At 37.9% G+C, this 22,874-nt stretch overlaps 1 protein-coding gene across 4 annotated transcripts in view; it reads right to left on the reverse strand.

The window, feature by feature from the left end:
- Positions 1-22,874, reverse strand: part of Slc12a1 (solute carrier family 12 member 1) — an 85,057-nt gene that overhangs the window by 23,039 nt on the left and 39,144 nt on the right. For all 4 annotated transcript variants that reach the window (XM_013359844.4, XM_040275506.2, XM_040275507.2 and 1 more), the window contains 6 exons: positions 22,161-22,316; positions 18,860-18,959; positions 17,866-17,977; positions 8,997-9,137; positions 6,307-6,413; positions 2,326-2,408 (listed from right to left, as the gene is read on the reverse strand). In XM_013359844.4, the coding sequence (XP_013215298.1) occupies positions 2,326-2,408; positions 6,307-6,413; positions 8,997-9,137; positions 17,866-17,977; positions 18,860-18,959; positions 22,161-22,316 (699 nt within the window). The remainder of the gene's footprint in view (positions 1-2,325; positions 2,409-6,306; positions 6,414-8,996; positions 9,138-17,865; positions 17,978-18,859; positions 18,960-22,160; positions 22,317-22,874) is intronic.

The following is a 22,874-nucleotide window of genomic DNA, read 5'->3' on the forward strand; positions in this document are numbered from 1 at the left end:
GGTGTCCACAGAGATGATTTCTTTCTGAGCACTTTGCCTGGCTTGAAGGTAAGAACAGAGTGACCCTCACGTTTGTCTCCTACACTCTTTTTATAAGGACCCTAGTAATACTGAATTAGGGCCTACTAACATGACCTTGTTTTACCTTAATAACATCTTTAAAAAACCCTATCTCTAAATAGAGTCTCATCCTGAAGTACTACGGTTAGAACTTCTACATGAATTTGGTGGTAGGGGGCTGGGCCTGGGACACAATTTAGTCAGTAACATTTGAATCTGTATTTTAGGCTCAGTTTATTTCTTTGAGTGCCCAGTGGACACTTGCAGCAGGTTTCCCCATAGGATACTGTCTAAAATTGCACCAGGTATCTCATTAACCCTGTGTTCCCCATCTTGTGTTCCCCATCTCTATCGGTAGTCCCACCACTCACTCACTCAGCCAAGGACTTTTTCTTCCCTCCTCCCTTTCCTGTTTCCTACATATCCAATCAATTCCTCATGTTGCTCTTCTTCACTCTGAAATATTTCTCAATTTTGTCCTTTTCTCTCCATCTCTATGGAGGCATCTGTAGTTCGAGCTGTTGCCTTGTCTGTTTTAGTCTGGGTGTGAGTTCTCCTCCAAAAGTTCACGTGTGAAACAATGCAAGAAAGTTCACAGAAGAAATGACTGGAGTACGAGAGCCTTAACCCAATCAGTGAATTAATCCCCTGATGGGATTAACTGAGTGGTGACTGGAGGTAGGTGTGGTGTGGCTGGAGGGGGTGGATCATTGGGGGCATGGCTTTGAGCTATATATTTGTATTTGGAAAATGGAGATCTCTTCCTCTGCTCTCTGATCATCATGAGAGCTGCGTCCCTCCACCATTTCTTCTGCCAGGTTTTTCTGCCTCACATAGAGCCCTGAGGAATTGAACTGACCTTCTATGGACTGAGACCTCTGAAACTGTGAGCCCTCAAATAAACTTTTTCTCCTCTACAATTGTTCTGGTGGGTCTTTAGTCATAGCAGCAAAAGAGCTGACTAAAACATTCTCTCACTTTGATTATTGCAGAAATCATTTTTATATGTCTCTCTGTTTCTGTTCTAATCCTCTTTGAATCATGTGCCATATAACTGAAAGACTATGAACTCTAACCCATGTTGGACCATATTACTCCCTTCCTTAAATCTCTTTGATGGTCCTCATTATCTACAGAATATGGCCCACATTTTTTAAGATGACAAATGAAGCTTTTAAAGTCTGGATCCTCTTTATGGGGGGCAGCCTCATATTTCATTATTGTCTACTTCATATACTTTTCACTTCAGTAACACCAATCTGTCTCTGGTTGCCCATGTATCCCATTCTGCCGTACTCTCATGTCTAACCTTTACTGATGCTCTCCTATTTGCCAAGAATGCTGTTCCCAAACCCTCTCTTTGTTTTTCTCTCCCTCAACATTGCCTAATTATCTCTGACTCAACCTGTAATTCTCAAATCAAACATTCTCCTTTCAGCCTTTCAGGGGTTAACTCCCACCCTCCTTAATGCTTTATTTATATCTATTATCCATTACTCTTACTAGGATGTGAGTCTCCTGGGGGTACAGACCAAGTTATTAATCTACCCAGCATCTTCACCTACAGTATACCTACCACATAATACATACCCCAAAATGTCCCCATATCTTTGTGTCATATCATCAGTGGGCTCTATTTTAAAGTTCAGTTGAAGAGATGAATTCATGATCTGTCCTAATTTTTTAGTAATTCTTTGAATATGTTCTTTATTTCAAACACAAAGAGGGTATGTTTAAAATCTGAGACTAAACAAGTATACCAAATTCTCTACAGGGAAAAAATAGTCACTAATCTGAATTAGTGTTTCTGCCTCTGACTTAGATTAGTGATTCACAGCATGATACATTCAGACTCATTTCCATGTTAGCTACACACCGGTTCATAGACTCTTAAAAGGAAAATATATGTTTTTCTGAGGGAGAAATTAATCTTCATTTTCTAAAACATCTTGCAGAAATTAATTTGGCAGGCTATTTTACTGAAGGTGCTATTTTCCTTGATGCTGGCTTTGTGGTTTTGTGACTAAAAAAAATTGATGACTACCCTAAATTATCCTACATTTATGATTAACAGGGCAAAGGCCACTTGTGTTAAAAGTGGGAAAAACACTGGGGAAGTGTGCACACATGAATCAGCCCAGAACTGAAGCCTCGGATTTTGTCCATATTGTGTACTGTTCTTTCCCCACCACCTAGAACAATGTCAGGCGCATAGTAGGTGTTTACTAAATATTTGTTGATTGAATAAAGAAGGTAGATACATACCTTGCACCTGAAGAACCTGAGAGATGTCAAACCCTTGGCTGATTCTGACTATGACCACACCAATCTCAAAGTCAAACGCATCACTGAAAGAAGAAGCAAAGCTGTTAGTGTTTTAAATGGCTCCTCTAATATTCAAGCTTTGGAATATTATTAAACTTGCATCTTAGCTGGGTGGTAGTTCATGGTAACTGCAGGTAATCTCAGGGGCTTGGGAGGGTGTGGCAGGAGGACTGCAAGTTTAAAGCCAGTCTCAGCAACTCAGTGAGACCTTGTCTCAAAAAATAAACAAGGGCTGAGGGTGTGGCTCCGTGGTTAAGTGCCCTTGAACTCAATTCCTGGTACCAAACAAACAAATAAACATAAACAATCCCTTGCTTCTAGGATTTTGATATCATGAAACCATCAAAATTCACTTTAGAATTCAGCCAAAAGCTGATGCTTCTTCTCTTTGTTTATTCTCCTCTTCTACTTTTAAAAAATACATTCTGGGTACAGTAACCAATTAACTCTGCAGACAACTCAAATAGTATTAGTAACTAGAATTTTGCATAAGAGTCTGTCACATACTTTTAATATAAGTAAATCTTTTATAAAGTGAGCAAAACAATCACTGATATGTTTAGAACAGAGTGTTTACTGGTTGCAAAGAACCTTTGAAATTCTTAGCCTCCTTCCCTTTCATGAGGATTACATTTCTGGCACCAAGTTCATGGGTAAAAATCTCTCCAGTTCCTCCAAGGAACTTTTTTCCATTGACTCTGGACAAGTCATTTGAAGCAATACTTTGCATGGCAATCTGAGACAGTTGAAGATGGTTTTTGTGCCTTCTCTATATCCAACCCAGTGAGATTAGACCATCTGGAAGAGAACTGAAGGCTCCTTCCTTTATCTCTGCTCTTGTAGCATATGTTTCCACTGGTTGAAAATATGGAAGAAGTCAATTAATCATTTGAGTCATCTACAATTTTTTTTCTGTGGGAGTTTCCTTGTTCAATCTTCTTTTGAGCTGAAACCCAGAATCTTTTACCATTGGCAACCCTCTCTCAGAAACAATGCAGCTTGTGATTGTCTCACCATATGCAAACAGGTTTCCAATAAACAAAGTCAACCTAAATGTTCAGACAATGTTACAAATAAGTTCAAGGCAATATAAGTATCCACTCAAAATTTAAACTATAGATGATATTCATTTAACAAAACAGGTTAATTCTAACACAATTTGCCACAAAGTGAATTCCACACAAACAAATCTTGGTTCTAACCATGCTTGATTATAAAAAAAAAAAAAAAAATAGACAATGTGCCTCACAAAATATCTTTGGATTCTGTGTTAGACAGAATAATGTCCTCTCCCCCAAGGATGTTCTAATTCCTGGAATCTTTAAATCTATTCCTTACATGTCAAAAAGGACTTGGCAGATGTGATTAGATTAAGGACTTTGGAGAGATTATCCTCAATTACCTGGGTGAGCCAACCATGGTAACAAGGGTAGTTAAAAATGAAATTAGGAGGCAGAAGTGGAGGTTAGAATAATGAGATGCAACCGGGATTTAACAGTCATTGCTGTTTGCAGATTGAAGAAGGAGACCATGAACCACCCCTTCAGGTGGACAACCTTTAGATCTGAGAAGCCAAGGAAAAGAATTTGTTCTAGAGCCTCCTGAAGGGAACAGAGCCTTGTCCACACTTTGATTTTGGTACACGAGGCCAAAAACTGTGTGGTATTAAGCTGATGAATTTGAGTTAATTTGTTAAGGTGACCTAAAAACTAAAAGAGATTCTAATTAAAATTAACCCATACTTAAGAATGTTTATATAGACACTTAAAATCTTTTATTCAAAGAAAAATGATAAAAATACCACACCCATGTAACAGTAGCCTGGTGCTAACAATAACACTATACTATACTTTAATCAACCAAAAATTCAGAAAAGGAAATGCAATACAGAAATGCATGATTGTCCTCCTTCTATGTTAACCCCATTTCTGTTAGTGAAGCCCTTTAACTTTACCAACACAGGCAGGTTTACACTAGTACAGATGTGAACTACCTTAATATTGAATTTTATTACCAAGAAGACTAATTACTAATTTGTTGTAAAAGCCAGAGGCCTCCTCGGTTCAGTGATATGGGTTTAGTAGGTCAACTGGGTTTTGGTCCCTTTGGTGACTTAGAAGTTGGAAGACAATCTCAAATAATTTTGCATCAAATAATGAACTCCTTGAAGACACACATTTCTTCTTATTTGCTTTTTTGTTCTCTCTATCCCTTTTGTTCTCTCAGGTATATATGAAATTTCACTGAGGAATCTGGATAATCAAAGGGCAGATCCAATCCATTTGCAAAAATGTTCCACAGGTGACTGATTGTGATTCTAAATATATCAAAATTCTGTTTGCTGGGCGGGGGCTGTAACTCAGTGGTAGAGCGCTTGCCTGGCACATGTGAGGCACTGTGTTCGATCCTCAGCGCCACATGAGAATAAATAAATAAAATAAAGGTATTGTGTCTATCTATAACTAAAAAAAATTTTAAAATTCTGCTTGCTGATTCTGGAGAAATTCTGATCCCAAACTCCTGGATTAGCCATTACCTACTGAATTTAAGAGTACCAGCAGGAGCCAGAAGGCAGCCTATGGATTACAGGCTGTATACGTTGGCATACAATGTATTTAACATATAGGTGCCTTACATTAGAAAGACTGTTGAGTGAATTTGTTTGGTCAGTAATGCATATAGTTTCAGAAGATGAAAGCTAGTTTCCTATGATTCTTTTCAATAGAACTCAGAATGCTTTTGTTATAAATTTGCCTGAAATGATGACAAAATGCAGAGCTCATTACATGCTGTTTTTGAAGGGGTGAGGATTCCTGCCTTGTGTGGAGTGGATGTCTAGGTGCAGCTATACCTCTTAGGTATGAAGTCAGAGCCTGTCCTGATCCCAGACACAGGAAACCTTCCACTGTTATTGTTGATGCAAAAGATGGCTGTTAGGCATCTCTCACACTGCCCCTCTTGTCTGATTATGTATTTTCATGCCTAGAGTAAAGGTTCAGTTTTCTAGAGTGCATCTCTCTGTAGTCGTGGCCTTTGTTTCTCTTACTCAAAAGAAGAAACCAAGCCAGGTTCTATGTGGATGTCCATGAACTTCTGGAGGCTACATAGCATTGAGATCATTGTGTTTGAACTTTGAAGTTTGTATGATTCTGGTTTGGAAACTCACCTTGGTTAATTACTAAACTGTGATTTTTTTCCCCACCATATTACTTAATTTTTACAGTATCTTTCCTTATATAATGGGAACAAGAATAGTACTTATTTCAAAGGTTTCTTAGGAGAATTAAATGAGAAAGTCCAAGTTAAAGATGTCAGCCTGGAGCTTGCTTGTCTTTTCAGGTCTATCATTGTTTTTCTCCCAAGACTCTTGAAATGTTTGGCTATTAGTTGTCACATACCATTTAAAACTCACATTCCTTACATAAAGCAATGTTGCTACCCGGTAGCAGAAGCACCTGGCATATGTGATTTCTCTATCAACAGAGAGAGAGAGAGAGATCTGGGGCTCTGAGACAGTGAACACATTATACAAAGTGTAGAACATGATGTCTGAAATGAGTTCAACAGCCAAACCCAGATTCCAGGTGTTCTGAAGGAAAAATTTCTTCCTTTTCTCTCTGTCCTTTGCTTTTAATCTTGTAAATAGATTTTAAGGTTGTAGCTCTAAACAGTTACCTTTTTCTTTGACACAGGTTACCCTTCTTCCCTCCAGCCTCCTGGGACATTCTGAGTCTCTCCAGTTCTTATTGGTGGTGTTTTTGTTTTTGTTTTTAACTTTGGTAAATAATTGAAAGGACCGGGAGCAAGTGCTCTTTTCAGACAATTTAATCTGGCACAAACAGTGTTCTGTGCAGTACAGGTTATGTACTACCCTGGTTAGTGCATTATAAACAAGAACTCTTCCTGAAAGCCATCACTTACTGTATGATTCCCACGTAGTTCTCAATCTCTGCCAAGGGAGCTTTCCTCCAGTTTTTTTTATATCCAATCACCAGAGTGTTTGGCTTCATTCTTCCTAAGCCTGAGGCCTAAACAGAGGACATAAACACATGGGCAATCCTACTGCACCAGGAAACTACCACTACAAATGAAAAATAATGTCCAAAGAGCACTGAAGTAATGTTCTGAAGATTCTGAAGATTAGATTACATTTTAGTGCATGTCCTTCATGCCCGTACCCAAGCATAAAATAGAAAGATTAGTTCTAAATCATCTCAGCCATAAATGGATTTTAGATGACAGAAATGTAGCTTTTCTAAATTAGCAGTCATTTGCATTTCTTCTGACACACTCATTAAAATGGTTCAATAATTTAAAATCAAGTAAGGGCCAGTTTAACTGTTGGTATGCATGTTATAACTTAGTGGTTCAAAGCTCATTTCCACCTGTTATATCCATAATGTCATTAGCAATAAAATTCATGTTTGGGAAATTCTTATATACAAGGATCACTGAAGCCTCTCATATTATTTATTGAAGAATGACTGAACTTTGTTTCCAAAATCTAATCCTCTTGCATGATGATATCATTAATAGTTACATTCCACATTAGATATTTCATTTCCCCCCATTAGATGACAGGATATGGCTCCCAGTTAATCAGATTTAATTTGGCAATATTATCAAGCGTCTATTAATTGCAGAGTTGCAGAGTGGTATGTTAGGTGCTGTGAGAGTATAGTGCAGTATCTTCATTGGCATTAAGGAACTTAGAATAAGGTGGGGGAGACAAAATATGCACAAATAATTGTAATATAAGTATAAATGTAGAAGGGACTCCATAAGGAAGCCAGAGGAAGAAAACTTGAATTCTAGCCAATGATTCACAGGCAGATTCATGGGAGAAGTGGCATTTGCTTTGAGTCCTGGAGTCTGATTAGATGTTGACCAGTGAAGATAAGGACAGCAGTGAGAGTAAAGAAGGCCATTCTGGCACATGGGAAGAGTTAAAGAAATGACTAGAGTTGGACATTTTTAAAGAGATAGGAAAAAGATAGGTACTAAGGGAGGGTCCCTGAATTAAGCTTTGCCTCTAATGCATTTGGTATACTGCTCTTAGAAATACACAGATAGCCCAAGAGTTCCTTGGAGCCATTTTTTTTTTTTTTTTTGGCCCTTGGCACATATACAGCAGTATGGATATTGTCTTTTCCCTAGCTTCAGTCTAGGGATATGGTCATCTGCACTGTAACTTCTTAGATACAAAAAAAACTTTATTCAAAATGTTGTAATTGGCAGTGTTTGACTTCAGTGCCACTCAGTCTTGCCCTTTTGCCATGACCCCTCTGTACTCCACCTTGATTTAAAGAAATTCATGTGAATTTATGCATGCTCAGATTTTTTATCATTCATTCTGGACTAATCTAAGAATTTTTTTCCATGCCTATGTCTTTTGTCTCCCTGCTCTGATTCTCTACCTGCTTGTAGTCCCATTCCTGGTTGAAAGTTTTTATCATTTTACAAATATTCTGTGGTTACTTTATATTAAATGTATAACCGTCTCAATATATTTAGCCAAGAGCTACTGCAAAGTAATTCATTACTGAAAGAAAAATCAGCATTTTGCAACAACACTTATTTCCATGCTTTAGCAAATTAATAACAGATGAAAAGAAGCTTATTGTGGATAACAGGCCTTTTAAAAATGACTTCTCTGCATGTACAGCTACTTTACAATTGCTCTTTGGGTGCATTGCAGTCAGAAATGCATCAAATGCCCTTAATCTCCAAAATATTATTGCTTAACAAGTATTTTCTTTTTCCTTGCCCACATAAGCATCAGAGTAACCTGGATGCATTCTTGAATTCTGACACTCCTAACTATGGCAACTCTGAAAGTCAAACACTCCATTTGGTATCCATACTGTGGGGTTTTTCAATTGTATTACAGTAAAAACGTTTAGAAAGCCAAGCCTTACACTTCTGAGAGTCTCTTGGATTGTTTTTAGGATTTTTTTTTTTTTTTGCACTCTACACTGCAGAGATGGGAACTATGGAAAGATTTTATGTACTTACTATGGAAGAGGTAAAGAAGGAGATGGAAAAGGGAAGAGCGAAGGGGAAAATGTGGATAACTGTAGGCTTTTATTTTGCGCTATAGAGATTATTACATTTTATTCAACATTCTGGAAATAATTCAGGTGGATAGGGAGATTTTCCACCCTGATCACCATGCATTTATTTAGTTGAGTCTAGCAGCTGCCCTCACACCATTTGCAAAAAAAGAAAAAGAAAAGAATGCCTGACTTGAGCACTGCAATATGCAGTATGAAATGCAAAAATAGTTTGAAGTTTTAATAGGATCCTGAATGTCGTCAACCACCAGAACAAATTTACATTTCAATAAGTATGGGGATAGAATGGGTGCCGGTGGCCAAAGGCAACCTCGGTTTCTGTTTCCAGTGTATCTTTCCTAGTTCACTGTAATAGAACCTCTCTGCTTTTGTTCTAGCTTTGTCTATCCCCAGGAACTCGGAATGAATTCCTTACCCATCTGCATTAATCTCTGATGCTGGGCTGCCTGACTGCAGCCATTTGCTTCAGGAGCTTCATTAACATGGAATGCTAATTATCTTTTGTCTCTATGCTCATTCCCTCAGTGCTAGCCTTACCTGAAGGAGACTTCGGACACCATCTCTGAAGCAGTCTGCTGCCACTGCGGCATAGAAAGCCTTGATTTTGTTCTTTATAAGCCAGGCCTGTTTTTTAGCCATGCCACTGTTCATCTCCTTAACACACAGCTTGCGAGGTCCCTGTACGACACAATGAAATATTGGTTAGAAGTCTGCTATTGTACATCACACTGCTGTTGTTTTTCTAAAGGACAAAAATAGCTAGCAATGCCCTGTTGAGTTAAGAAATGCTGAAGAGGGAAAAACACCTCCCTAAACAGAGTTCACACGGATTCAACCTTTTGGAGAGGACCTGTGTTGCTCACATTCACTTTCCACCCAAAATGTCTAAGCTTATTAACACCTGCTTAATTAACTGCATCATACTGAAAGAAAGAGAAAGCAGAGGGCATCATGACACTTAAGCAAATACTCCAAATGTGATTGAAGAGGCTCAGGATAAATGCATAATTCAACCTTTGACTCCATAGTGGGAGCCACTTTTAGTAACACCAAAGAAATCTCAGCTAGAGCCTCGTTTTAAGAAATGGACAGAGCTCTTGGGAATCGGACCATGGTGAGCTGTAAATCCTGTCACAAGCTGCACATCTTGATAACTCTGTTAGGCTGAGGCGTTGCTTTTTTTGTGTGTGGCAAGAATACCCTTGTACCACTTTTTCCTGTATAATGTTGACAGGCTTCTACTCAAATGTATTCACATTTCCTTCTCACTCAGTGAATGTGGTGGGAACAAAAGTTCACATATCTAGGTCATAAGAAAAGCAGAAAAGGTTAAGAGACAAGGAGGCTTATTGTAATGGTAGTGAAGGCATTTCATAATTTCAAGATTTTTAACTAAATTTTTATTCTTATTTCTCCTTCCTTAAAGGTCCAAGCTAGCTTTTTTTCTTCTTATGTTTCATTTCAGTTCAAATGGCATTTCCGATTAATCTACCATGTGCTCCATAGACAAATCTAGTATTTTCATGAAAATTCTTTCAATTCATAGAGAGATCTGTGTTTTGTTCAGATGTCTTAGATTTCATATGAGTCTCTTGGGATCTTGATGAAGCGCAGTGTTAGGTCTGAAAAGGGCTCGAGATCTTGCATTTCTAACAAGGTTCCAGGTCAAATGACTGCTGCCGGTCCTTAGGCCACACTTGGAGTGACAGTCTTCGAAGGACTTTGATGGGAGAGAAAAGGCATGAGGATAATATATGAAAAAGAGTTCAGGCTTTGGAGATAGACAGAACTGGTCTAAAATCTAAGCTTGGCCATGTTGGAGGTAATTGATTATTTCTGAGCTTCGAAATTTTATTCTAGACATGGGGATAAACTCCCTTTCTTTCATGGTTTAAGCAGTAATAATAAGATACCTATTCTTTCTGGGAGGTGATAGATGCTTGTCCAAACTGATATGTATGATCTTAAATGAATGTTCACAATCTCATTGGAGCCCCAGACTTAGTGGTAATTTATCACTGTGTTTGTTCAATATTGGAGCTAAAAGGACACTGAATTTGGGTTCAGAATTGTCTTCAACACTGACTGGCTGAAACCTTGGTTGTGTCATTTGTCCCCTCTTGAACTATGTTCTTTTATTTATGAAAATAAGGCAACTGCCTAAGTCCTCGCTGCCCCATGTGCCAGGCCAGCTACATGTTGCTATTGAGCTTTTGAAATGTGCCCAGTCTACACTGAGACATATTCAAAGTTTAAAATACATACTGGATTTTGAAGCCTTAGTACAAAAAAAAAAAGGATGTAAAATATCTCAAAATTTCTATGTTGGTTGCATATAGAAATAATATTTTGGATGCACTGGGTTAAATAAATTATTTTTTAAAAAATTTAACCATTTCTTTTTACCTTTTGATTGGCTACTAGAAAAATTTAAATAACACAATGTGTCACATGTTATGTTTCTTTTTTTTTTGGGTAGGGGAGCAGGAACCAGAGATTGAACCCAGGGGTACTTTACCACTGAGCTATATCCCCAGTTTTTTAAAATTTTTTATTTGATGTTGATAAATTGCTGAGGATCTTGCTAAGTTACCCAGGCTGGCTTCAAACTTCCAATCCTCCTGCTTTAGCCTCCTGTGTTGCTAGAATTACAGGCACGTACCACTGCGCCCAACTAATTTTCTGTTTCAATTGGATTAAGTTCTTTATGTGCTTAATTATTTTCCAGAATATTTTCTAGAACCTACCAATTTTCCAATTATTAATTTGTATTAAAGTTAAAAAACAAAAACCTTCACGGAAGATAAAAAATGCAGAGACATAAGAAGAATAGTTACTGAACCAGAAGGCCGAGACTAAAGAAAGGTATGTCATTATGGATCAAATTTGGCTCAGGTCTCCAAACTGTTGATGCATTTTGAACCACCAGTCCTTTCTTAGGCAGTCTAGACTCCAGCTACTACAAATGAAAGAAAGCATATTTTACTGAGGGAAGTTCAACAGTAACAACAACCATTGGAGTGAAGAATCACCAATAGCTAAGAAAGACGTTGGGCCATCAGGATATTGAGTAGGACCTCGATGACTCTGAACCCCTGGGGAAAATGGCATTTATTTAAATAAATACAGTCTAATGTATGTCTGTTAGTATTATAAAAATCTAGATTAAACATTAATTGTGACAAGAAGATTTATTTTAATGACTAAGTTTCCCCTACTGAGAAGTCATAAAAATATTTCATGCAGAATCTCTTTTTGCTAAAAGCAATTATAATATCTTCCTAGCACACTTACTAATGTGTAGCGAGGCTGCAGTGCCAACGTCGTAAGGATAAAATAAACTAACAACTAGAGGAGACATACTGGAATACACTTATTCATCATTCAAATATGTCATACTCCCTAAAATGGATTTCCCCACCCAATTAATGTGTTACAGAGATTAGCTTCAGCTGGCATAGAAAACAGGAACACATAAATTAATTCAGGATTTGAACAAAGAAACTTTTAAAAATGTTGTATATATTATAACTTGGACAATGATTTGAAAAGGAGTAAAGAATTTCTAATTATTGAGTCCAGAAGAATCTGATGTGACACTGCTTCAAATAAGTGAATATTATGAAAAAGAGTTTTGCAAAGGAGTTCCAACACCATTAGGATCAAATAGAGGAATGTAGGCCAAATGCAATGTTCTTTCCAACTTTTATTTCTTAAAACATTGAGAGTCTTATTTGTCTGTCTTTGTTGTCATTGTTTCTCTGGTTGGAACTGTGAAAAAGAGAATTTTTCCCTTTCTGATTTGGTCCATTTTTCATCTCGCCATGCATCCTAGTGCCCATTCATAGGTCATTTCATTCCTTCTGTATTTGGTCATGTCACTATTTTATTAACATCATGACAGAGAGTCACTGACAAAAGGAGAATAGATGCATCTCAAAAGAATGCATTTTCTTCTTGGTGGGTGTGAAGGTTGTGATTAGGAGAAGATTGAAAACAGAAGAAAAAACAAGAATTTCAGTTTCCCCAGGGTTATCCAGGCTCAATTGTCTTCCATTATGCCATAGAGTTAGGAGATGGTTGAGTTTTCTTGAGAACTTCTCAAAGAGAAAATTCAAAGAGAGCTTTGGATTTTATTAAGGGATTTTATAATTTTCAGGAAAAGAAAAAGAGGGTAATAGCAGAGGTGAAACATTAAAAGGGGGTCTACTTGAGGAAGCTCATCAAAAAGCATATTTTTTCCTCCTTCACAATGGGAAGACAGGACAATCAAAGTTAAAGCAGTATTAAAGAGCAGGGAAAATAGGAACCAAAATAGTTTTGCATCCTGGCACACAGATGTGAGATAAAGAGAAAAATATCCATAAAACTCAGATACATTGTTGCTGGAGATAGAGAGCCACAGGTCTAACTGGTGATAAAGGGGTCTTGAGTTTGATCTGTCCTGGTTATTTCATTTCAAAAGGATAAAAAGTGTCAACCGTTTTTAAGTAGGAGAGGTGGAGGGGCTGGGATTGTGGCTCAGCGGTAGAGCGCTCGCCTAGCACAGGTGGGACCTGGGTTCCATCCTCGGTACCACATAAAAATAAAGCCACTGTGTTGTGTCCATCTACACCTAAAAAATAAAAAAAATAATAAAAAAAATAAAAGTAGGAGAGGTGGAATGGTTCCCTGTAATTTTATGTTGTTGAACTATATAAAGTTGCTGGCATAAACAGTTTTGATCAACAAAAATGTAAGTTTTGTGTGATTCAGTCTGTCATTTTTCTTACTGTTTTAAAATAAAAAATAGAAGTGATCTTGGATAAAAATCTTTATTTTTTAGCCACTAGCACTGCACAGTGTATGTGGTTAAAAAAAGTATATATATATACATGTACTGTAATAGAGTCAAAAGTCCTCTGCAATTTTAAGACAGAAAAGAGGTGAATGGTACTTTTTTTTTTTTGACAAGAATGATTTTATCTGATTTGTATTTTCAATCCCAAATCAACTGACTCAACTTTCTTTGTACAAAAGCAGCTGTTTCTTATCTGTTGTTCAAAAGAACACTGTCTTGATGTAAAACTGAGAGGTAGATAAGTGAAGGACTGCTGATCTCTGTCATGTGATGCCTTCTTGCACAGGACAGTGCAGTGCGAGCTAATCCCACCTGATTTTAGGGCAGAGCACAGTGTACCAGAGAGTTAAGGGGATATAAACTCAAACTAAATTATTTGTAACGATTGGCTGCAGTATCCTCTATCCACTATGAATGACATAAACACAGAAACTAATTGAAAAAAGTACATACGTTTGTCATGATACATAGAGTGGAACTGGTGGAGGTTAAGATTTGCAACACTGGGGCTGGGGATGTAGCTCAAGTGGTAGTGTGCTCGCCTGGCATGCGCGGGGTGCTGGGTTCGATTCTCAGCACCACAAAAAAGTAAAATAAAGATATCGTGTCCACCTAAAACTAAAAAATAAATACTTAAAAAAAAGATTTGCAACACTTAATACTTGCCTCTTGCTGAGCCCACTGAACTTGGCTATGCTAAAAACTGTGATTTGATACTAGAAGGTGAGTCCTACTCACTCTTGCCTTTCCATGGTGATTGGAATGAGGTTCAAAAGAACAAAATTATTCACATGTTGGATATAAAGCCTCTTGAGATTAGAAGATGTCACTGATTTGTTATTTGTAGTTCAAATGAGAAGACCAGACAATGTTTTAAAAAATTCTAAGATGGATTTTTTGAAAGGATCATCAAGATTGTTTTGATGAAGGGTCCCTTATCTGAAATCTTAAGGCTGAATAAGAAAAAGGCAAGAAGAGGGAGAAAGAGGCTTCAGTGGGTTAGTATAGGAGTTAGTCAGATAATTGGGGCCCAGAAAAAAATTAAGTTCTTTTTATTTCATTTTTAGCAGCTTCAAGGGCTATAATTTCTAGGTCTTTAAAAATGCCATAGTTAAACTGGGCATGGTGGCACATATCTGTAATCCCAGTGGCTCTAGAGGCTGAGGCAGGAGAATTGCAAGTTCAAAGCCAGGCTCAGCAACTTAGCAAGGCCCTAAGAAACTCAATAAGACCCTGTCTCTAAATAAAATACAAGAAAATAGGGCTGAAGATGTGGCTCAGTGGTAGAATGCCCCGGGTTCAATCCCCAGTCCAAAAAAAATTGACATAGTTAAGCCAGGTGTGGTGGTGCATGCTTTTAATGCCAGCTACTCAGGAAGCTGAGTCAGGAAGACTGCAAGTTCAAGGCCAGCCTGGGCAACTTATTGAGACCCTGTCTTAAAAAATAAAATAAACACTGGGTGTGGTGGCACACACCTGTAATCTCCAGTGGCTCAGGTGGTTGAGACAGGAGGATTTCAAGTTCAAAGTCAACTTCAGCAATTTAGCGAGAACTTGTCTCAAAATAAAAAATGAAAAGGGCTGAGGATTTAGCTTAGTATCTAAGTATCCCTGGGTTCAATCCTTGATATCAGAAATAAAATAAAAATAAAAAGTGAATTGGGCATGTAAGTCAGTGGTAGAGTGCTTGTCTGGCATGTTGTGAGCCCCAGTACCTCAGAGGAGGAAAAAACAGCCTTGATTTCAGGAAATGGCAACTATGATCACAAGCTCTCAACTACCCACCAACACCAAAAAGCCAGTGAATTGTGGGTCTTGCTCCTTTATGTAGTATGAGCACTTCAAACAAGGGGTTAATGGCAGAAGGCCACAGAGCAGTGGAGCAGAGCTAGCTGTCTCCTGTCTGGTAGGAAAACATATCTCAATGTTCCATCATGACCAAACAGCTAGATAACCCAAAAGCTCAAAATTCAGTGACCGGCTTGTTTTTTAAGAGAGGATTCTTTAGGTCTTTGTTTTTGCCCTGTATTTCTGAAAAGAAAATGGCAGCCAGGTATATCAAACATAACTATAATGACAACAGCAGGATCAATAATAATAAAACTAAAATTAAATGAGCATTTACTATTTGACAGACACCAAACTGAGTACTTGAAAGCTTATCTTATATGATTCTCATATTAACTTTACAATATAGGGGGTGTTTTTATTAGTTTTATTTTATAACTGAGAATATTGAGTCAGAGTGACTAAATTATGTGCCGAATGGATCTACAGCTAATAGGTGGCAAAACAGTGATTCAGAACTTGGCTATTAGTCACAAAAGCCCAAGAGCACCAGCTTCCTAAGGTTAAAAACAAAACTGTCATTCTCTTATCATCACCATTTAACATTTTCCACAAGGTTGGCCTAACCATCAACCAATGCACATACACTTTCAAAAAAAATTCTGAGGGTATGCTGACTCCCCCCATATTGCCTTCCATCTGTTTCTGTGCAAAAATGATTGACAGCTGGAGTCTAAAAATGGTAACAGCATCTGTAACCACAGGAATTCGTAGAAAGTAACTAATTGGAAAGTCATTAACTGATTCAGTAACTATTTTTTGTCCCCAAGAGAACTGTAGCACCCGGGAACAAGACTCTTGGGTCCTACATGGAGAGACCAACACAGTAATATACAATGTCACCCATATACATGCCAAACAGCAAAGGTCACAGACTTAGGTATTTACTTCAAATGAAATGATATTCTAGCATCATACTCCTTTATTACAGTTAAAGCAGCAAAGGGTTAATTAAAAGCAATATCTCTTGTCTCTGTAGAAGACCTTTTCTCCCCAGTCAGTATATGACAGTTTATATTCCCAGTTCATTTCTCTAGTTCTGAAGATACTTTATTGCCTGCTAAACTAAATTTTCTCTAAATTGCTAGAGAAGAAAAACACCTCAAACTGCTTATTCCATCAAAACCAACTCCTATATTATATTGGCCAAAATGAAATCCACTAATCCAGGGCACCAAAGTTGATAATATGAGAGAAGGGTTCTTGAAAAGCTTTTTAAAAATCCTCTGGAGTCACAGCTGGCCGTTACTTAACCTGTCAATCTTATGCATTCAGTAGGATTCTCTCCTCCCACTATAGGATAATTGCATTTAGTTATATTGTTTGAGTTACTGTCATATAAGCACAGAGAGGAAGGAGAATATGACCAACTCGTTTCATATAGATTTTAGAATATTGCCAGGTGTAAAAAGAGGCTTAAATGCTGCTCATGGTGACATGTGGTAAATTAGCCCCTGCATCATCATGGAGCTGACTGGCCCCAGGGTCACACAGCCTCCTGATGGCCTATTCCTTGGCTGACATTGGAAATGTAAGTAGTGGTACCTGATTCTAACAGTGCTCCCAAGGATGCAAGTCTGCTGAGGTTTTCTCCACATTGTGTAATGCAGAGCACACCCAGGGGCCTGGATTGACGTCCTAATTCTGCCACTGTCTTATCACGTGATTATGAGCATTAATTTAATTTTCTTGAATCTTACTTTCCCAATCAGTAAATTGAGAACACAGCTTTGATTATTTTTTGCCTCATTGGGCTGTCATGTGAATCAAACAAGAAAAACTAGGAAAATGCTTGGAAGAATAGGTAAGCACTTAAGTACTACAAAAATACATCAATAGATGAGGACTTTTAGCAGTGTGTGTGTGTGTGTGTGTGTGCGTGTGTGTTTGCGCGCACAAGAAAAACAGAAAAGAGAAAGGGAATGACATGGGTATACTAGTAGAAGTGGGCTAGTTTGGAAGATTTGGACTTTTTTTTTTAAATCCTGGGAATCAACCCAGGGTCTCCATATGCTAGGCAAACACTCACTACTGAGCTATAGCCCCAGTCCTACACATTATTATTTTAAATAATAATTTTAATGCTTTCTCTCCACTTGAGAATAATTATGGTTAAAATTTTAACCACTATATGAATACTTCCTTAGAAAATCACCAATTGATTATTATTTGTCTACCACATACTCCCTAAACAAAAAGTAATTCATTCAGCAATGACTGTTTATCTAAGACATGAAAAACTTGCTTTAATTCCCTAGATATCTGCGGTGTCATCAGATTTACCCAAATATTTCATCTAAATTCCACATGCTGTCATTTAAGGCCATTATGTCTGGTTCTCTCCTCGTCAGTTAGTCTATATAATAGTGCTCTCTCTGGCTCCTTCCATCCTTTCACATTTCAAAGGACAGTTATCACCCCAAATGCTTTCGTTTTATTTCCAAGCCAGTTCTGTTTTCCTTGACTCAAAGGCCATCCTTTAGAAATATTTATCACTTTTAGTTGGTCTCCTATGAAATCAGAAAAACATTTCAACTACTGGTTAAAATTCAGGATCCCGGGCTCTTGCTTGTCCTTGATCTATGAATCAAGGAAGAGGGTTCTTATCCAGAGTTTTTTGTTATTTTCCTATCATTGCACGTACCTTCCCTGCTGGCCTAAGTAACACAAGGTGAACAGGGAGAAAAAAGCACTTTTCATAGATGAAGAGTCTCTTACCACAAAGACTTCACAGCAGATGCAAAGTCCACTGTTCTTGGTAAAGGCGTGAGTTATGTCCAAGAGAGCAGGTCTTGTCATGGGTCCCCCTGTTAGAACAATACACTGGGGCCTGAAAGTAAAGAAGAGAAGGTATAGAATTGGCCATTACAGGAAGCCACTGAAAGCAGAAATGCCCCATTGGAAACAGCCAGAACAGAGGCTATGAAAAACGCAACCGCCTCTCCCCTGATTATTTCTTGAGTTTCCCCCCAACATCTTTGTATTCATAGTCTAGTCAGTCACAGCAAAAGTGTAAAGCCGGGAAAAGGCAGTTTGGGGTCCACTCGCCTTTTATGGTCTGTATATTGCTCTACCCCAAATATCAACGAAACCTGTCCCTCTCCAGTCACTATTCACTATTTCCTTCTTCTTCCCCCGCCCCCCTTCTGTCTTGCCAGCTTGTGCTGAGAGGTTCTATTCAAAATAAGATATAACTTGGACTGGGGATGTGGCTCAAGTGGTAACGCACTCACCTGGCATTCACGGGGTGCTGGGTTTGATCCTCAGCACCACATAAAAATAAAATAAAGATGTTTTGTCCACCGAAAACCAAAAAATAAATATTATAAAAAAAAGAGACATAACTAAAGAAAAGCCTAAGTGTGACTGCTCTGAAGGGAACTCAGTAAGCTCAAGCTGAATGGAGATAATTAATAATTATATTTTAATTAATAATAATTAAGACATCTCTCTGAAATCATGTCATTTAGGCCACTTTTCCATCTCCACGCATGGAAGGTGACACTTGGCACCATAAGGGGTTACGGTTTTGGGTAGGCATGACCCAGTGTGGGAGGAAGAAGCACTCATTTGTAGGAAGTGCTGCTATGAAAGTATGGCAGTTGCTCATTTTTGGAACATACTCACAAAGCTTGTAATTACTCTATTCTTGCACAAAAGAAAAGCCTCTTCTGATGTGGAACACACTAGATGCCTGAGTAGCCAACTTTACCTGAAATTTTTCACGTGGTCTTCCACTGTGGTTAATTCCAGAGCATTGTCCAAAGCACTCACATAGGAAAGAGCCTGTGTGGAGGAGCCCCAGTTCACATCTGTGGACCAAGGAGGAAATTGGCACACACGAAATTGTTACAAGCCATCCACTTATATAATTTTCCCTGGCTATGCAAGCAGAGATCTGTGCCCAAATTAGAGAAAATGCAACAGTGTTTCCTAGAAAGAGCTTTGTGAACACTATGTGAATCCTCAGAAACAAGGCTTTTTTCCAGCTAAGGATCAGCCTGTAAAGCTGCAGTCTCAAAAATCTTGCCTGGTGGAAGAGGCTGTGTGATAACTACATTGCAGGTGGAAGGACTGGGGAAAAAGGTCAGCCCTAAATAAGTTCAAGGGGTCTTCATAAATTCTTAAATTGAAAGCATTTTCAGTTATACATATAGTGTGCAGTCATCTTTATATTTGAATAGTTAAAATGAGCAGTTCAGGGATTTATGCTTCAAGGGAAGTCAGCACTACCATCCCTTGTCTGCCTTCCTTTCTTCCTTCTTTCCTGTCTTCCTTCCTTCCTTCCTTTTTTTTTCAAAAACAAATTTAAATATTAAATGAACTTTAATAGGCTAGAAATGCACAGACCCATTCCAAGAAGGAGGAACCTATTCCCTCCACTCTTGCTTTGGAGAATTAGAAAGTGAGTTGGAGATGATTAACTGGAAGTAAAAAACAGGTTAACACTGATCAAGTACTGACAATGCATTAGACATTAAGCATACTTTAGACAACTCATTTTTATAGGAATAAAAACCCCCTTAGTCAAATGGACATTTATATCCTAAAATTGAAACTTATACCACACCTCACACCCTACACAAAAATTGACCCCAAGGGGATAGTAGACCTTAATGAAATCACCAAAGCATTAAAACTTGTAGAAGTTTGTGACCTTGGACTAGGGAAAGTTAAGTCAGATGTAAATTGCTAAACCATATAAATAAAAAAAGGAAAGATGACTAAGACATCATATAAATTAAGAACTTCTGTTATTCAAAACAAACTATAAGGAAAATAAAAATAGAAGCCACAGACCCAGAGAAGATATTTGTAAAACACATACTGTAAAAGGATTTGTATTTAGAATATATAAAGAATTGTTATGCCAGGCATGGTGGCACCTTCATATAAATCCAGCCACTTGATCTAAGCAGCTAAGACGGCTAAGAGAGGAGGATTGCAAGTTCAAGGCCAACCTCAGCAACTTAGGGAGACCCTTAGCAATTTGATGAGACCCATCTCATGACAAATATAAATAAATAAAAAAGGACTGAGCATATATTTCAATGGGAAAGCACTCCTAGATTCAATCCCTAGTACAAGAAACTAAAAAACAGACCAAACAAAAATCTCTCACAATTGAATAAGAAAACAATTGGGAAAAAATGAGCAGAAGATTGAAACAGACACTTAACTAAAGAAGATATATGAATGGCAAATGAGATGTTCAACATCATTAGTCACTGAGAAAAAGTAAATAAAACCACAATGACATAGCACTATATGTCTATTAGTATGACTTTTTTAAAAAGCAACTGACAATTCTAGATGATGACAAAGATATGTAGCAACTATCTAGGACCCTTTCATTGCTGGTAGGAACAGAAAATGATACTGCTGCTATGGACAACAATTTGACAGTTTCTTTTAAAGTTATGTGTATACTTACTATATAAACAGAAATCTGAATCTTAGATATTTACTCAAGTAAAATGAAAACTTAGGTCCATATGAAGACATGTGTATGAATAAGTATAGCACATGGATACATAATCATCTTAAACTTAAAATAAATTAGATGCTCATTGACTTGTGAAGAGATTTTTTAAAGTGTTGTGATATATTCATAATAGGGTGCTGCTCAACAATACAAAAGAACAAATGACTTATACCTGTGACAACATGGATAAATCCAGAGGATTATGCTAAGTGAAAGGCTATTATTATATGGTCCTATTTATAGGTTTTTTCTGGAAAAGATTAAGGTATAGAATCAGAAATTAGAAAAGTAGTTGCCAGGGACAAGTTCTAGAGAAAGGAGATTGAAGACACGGGGTGTAGGGCACCTTAGGGATGTCCTCCGTCTTGATTATGGTGTAGGTACTGGACTGTATAAGTTTGTCAAAACTTGTGGAATGTACCTCAAAAAGGGATGTACAACTACCATATGTAAATGATATCTGATGTTGAAAATAGATAAAGAAAAACAAAACAAATCCATCCAAAGTTGTTTTATACTATCTCTACCTCACCGGCAAAGTGAGGAAAGGGGAATTCTATGGTGGCCGGGGGCCTCTCAGTACCCCCTGTTTCCCTAGTCACTCCCTGCTTCAGTTCACCCTTCTCACAGGTTCTAAAGGCAACATCCAAAGTTCAGGTCCAGTTATGCTTCTCCAACTGAATACCTATGGCACCTTTCCATTGTTCTCCATATCCTGATTCTTACACAGGCCATGTAAATTTCCTATTTCCTTGGCTTCAGCCAACCCCTCTCACTTCACATCAAGTCCCTTCTCCTTAGTACCAAACAAATCAATGTGTTAAGGCCTTGGAGCTTCCCCAAAATGCCACCAGCTTATGAGCATCCTTAACTTCACTCCTGCTATCCTTCTGCCTAGAATGTCATTCCCTGACTCTGTTCCATGAATTGTCTCTTAGTCGCTTATTTTTTTCTTTTATAACCTAATTTATTTGTTCACTCAACAAATACTTATTTTGTGCAGAGTGCCTGACCCTGAGAACTCAAGCCATGACCCCCCAAATTTTCTTAGACAACTCTAACCAAGGAAATGGCTCCCTCCCTCCCCTTTTCTTAGCAAATTATTATTCTTATTTTCATGGTTTTGCTTACTATATTGTATCATAATTAATTGTTTATTATGGGAACTCCTGAGGACAGGACATGTATTTCATTTGGGACACAGAAGCAGAAGGTGCTGTAATGGAAAACTTCTGGGATTTGGGATGATACTCCTCTGGTTAAGATGTCAACTCTTAACACATCCTGACCATTACAAGTGGTCAACTCTGTGAACTCTCGTTTCTTTGTATGTAAAATGAGAGTAATACTAATGTACAACACTATCATGAGGATTAAATGATTATATGACATAGTTGTTGTTATCTCTACATTACATTACATTATTACTATCTACCTTGTACATGGCACACCTAAGCTGCTTAATAAATGCTGAATGAATGAATAGAGAGAGATTTGGAAACCTCATCCTGGACAGTCCTTATCTTACCTGGCTTCTTATAAGTCACATAGATATAGAGGAATAACTCAATGACATAGGTGATAACAGCTGCCCACCAGTTGATGACAAACATGACCGCACAACACAACACAGCTCCAAAAAGAGACACCCACATGTTGTAAATCCCATATGCAGGTCTCCATCCTGAAAAAAAAAAAAAAAAAACAACCCACAAGTTTTTCACACTACTGTTATCAGGCTACTGAATTTTATAAGAATGCAGGTAATGTGTGTTTTTCTGTCTTAAAGAATCAGAACTTTGAGGTCCATTTTCTAACTCTGTTATTTTTTTTTTTCTATAATCTTGGGTCCCTGGCCTATGAAAGTGGTGGTTATACCAAACATGATGCTATAAAATTTGGGAAATATTAAGCATTTGGAAAATTTTACTCACAGACCCCTTCATTCTTCCTGTATGCCCCAATTGTGCTTTCCAAAGCTTAGGCATCTAAAATCTAAGCCACCAGGGGTTGAAAGGAGGCAGGAGGGATGGAAAGAGTGGGAGGAGGAGCTTCCTGGTTAATCTGGACAGAGAGGATTAAGACATTCAGCTTTTGCACATGACTATTCTTAGTCAGCAGGAGTCAATCTGCTTGACTTCTTGGCAGCTCTCCCATCACCCTAAGAGGATAGCCCTGTCCTTTCAGAAACAATAATCCATGGAAAAAAGGAGAGATTTTTCTAGCAATGACTTCTTAAACC

Source organism: Ictidomys tridecemlineatus, chromosome 5 (assembly GCF_052094955.1).
Source record: "Ictidomys tridecemlineatus isolate mIctTri1 chromosome 5, mIctTri1.hap1, whole genome shotgun sequence".
In the NCBI taxonomy this organism is placed as follows: Eukaryota; Metazoa; Chordata; class Mammalia; order Rodentia; family Sciuridae; genus Ictidomys; species Ictidomys tridecemlineatus.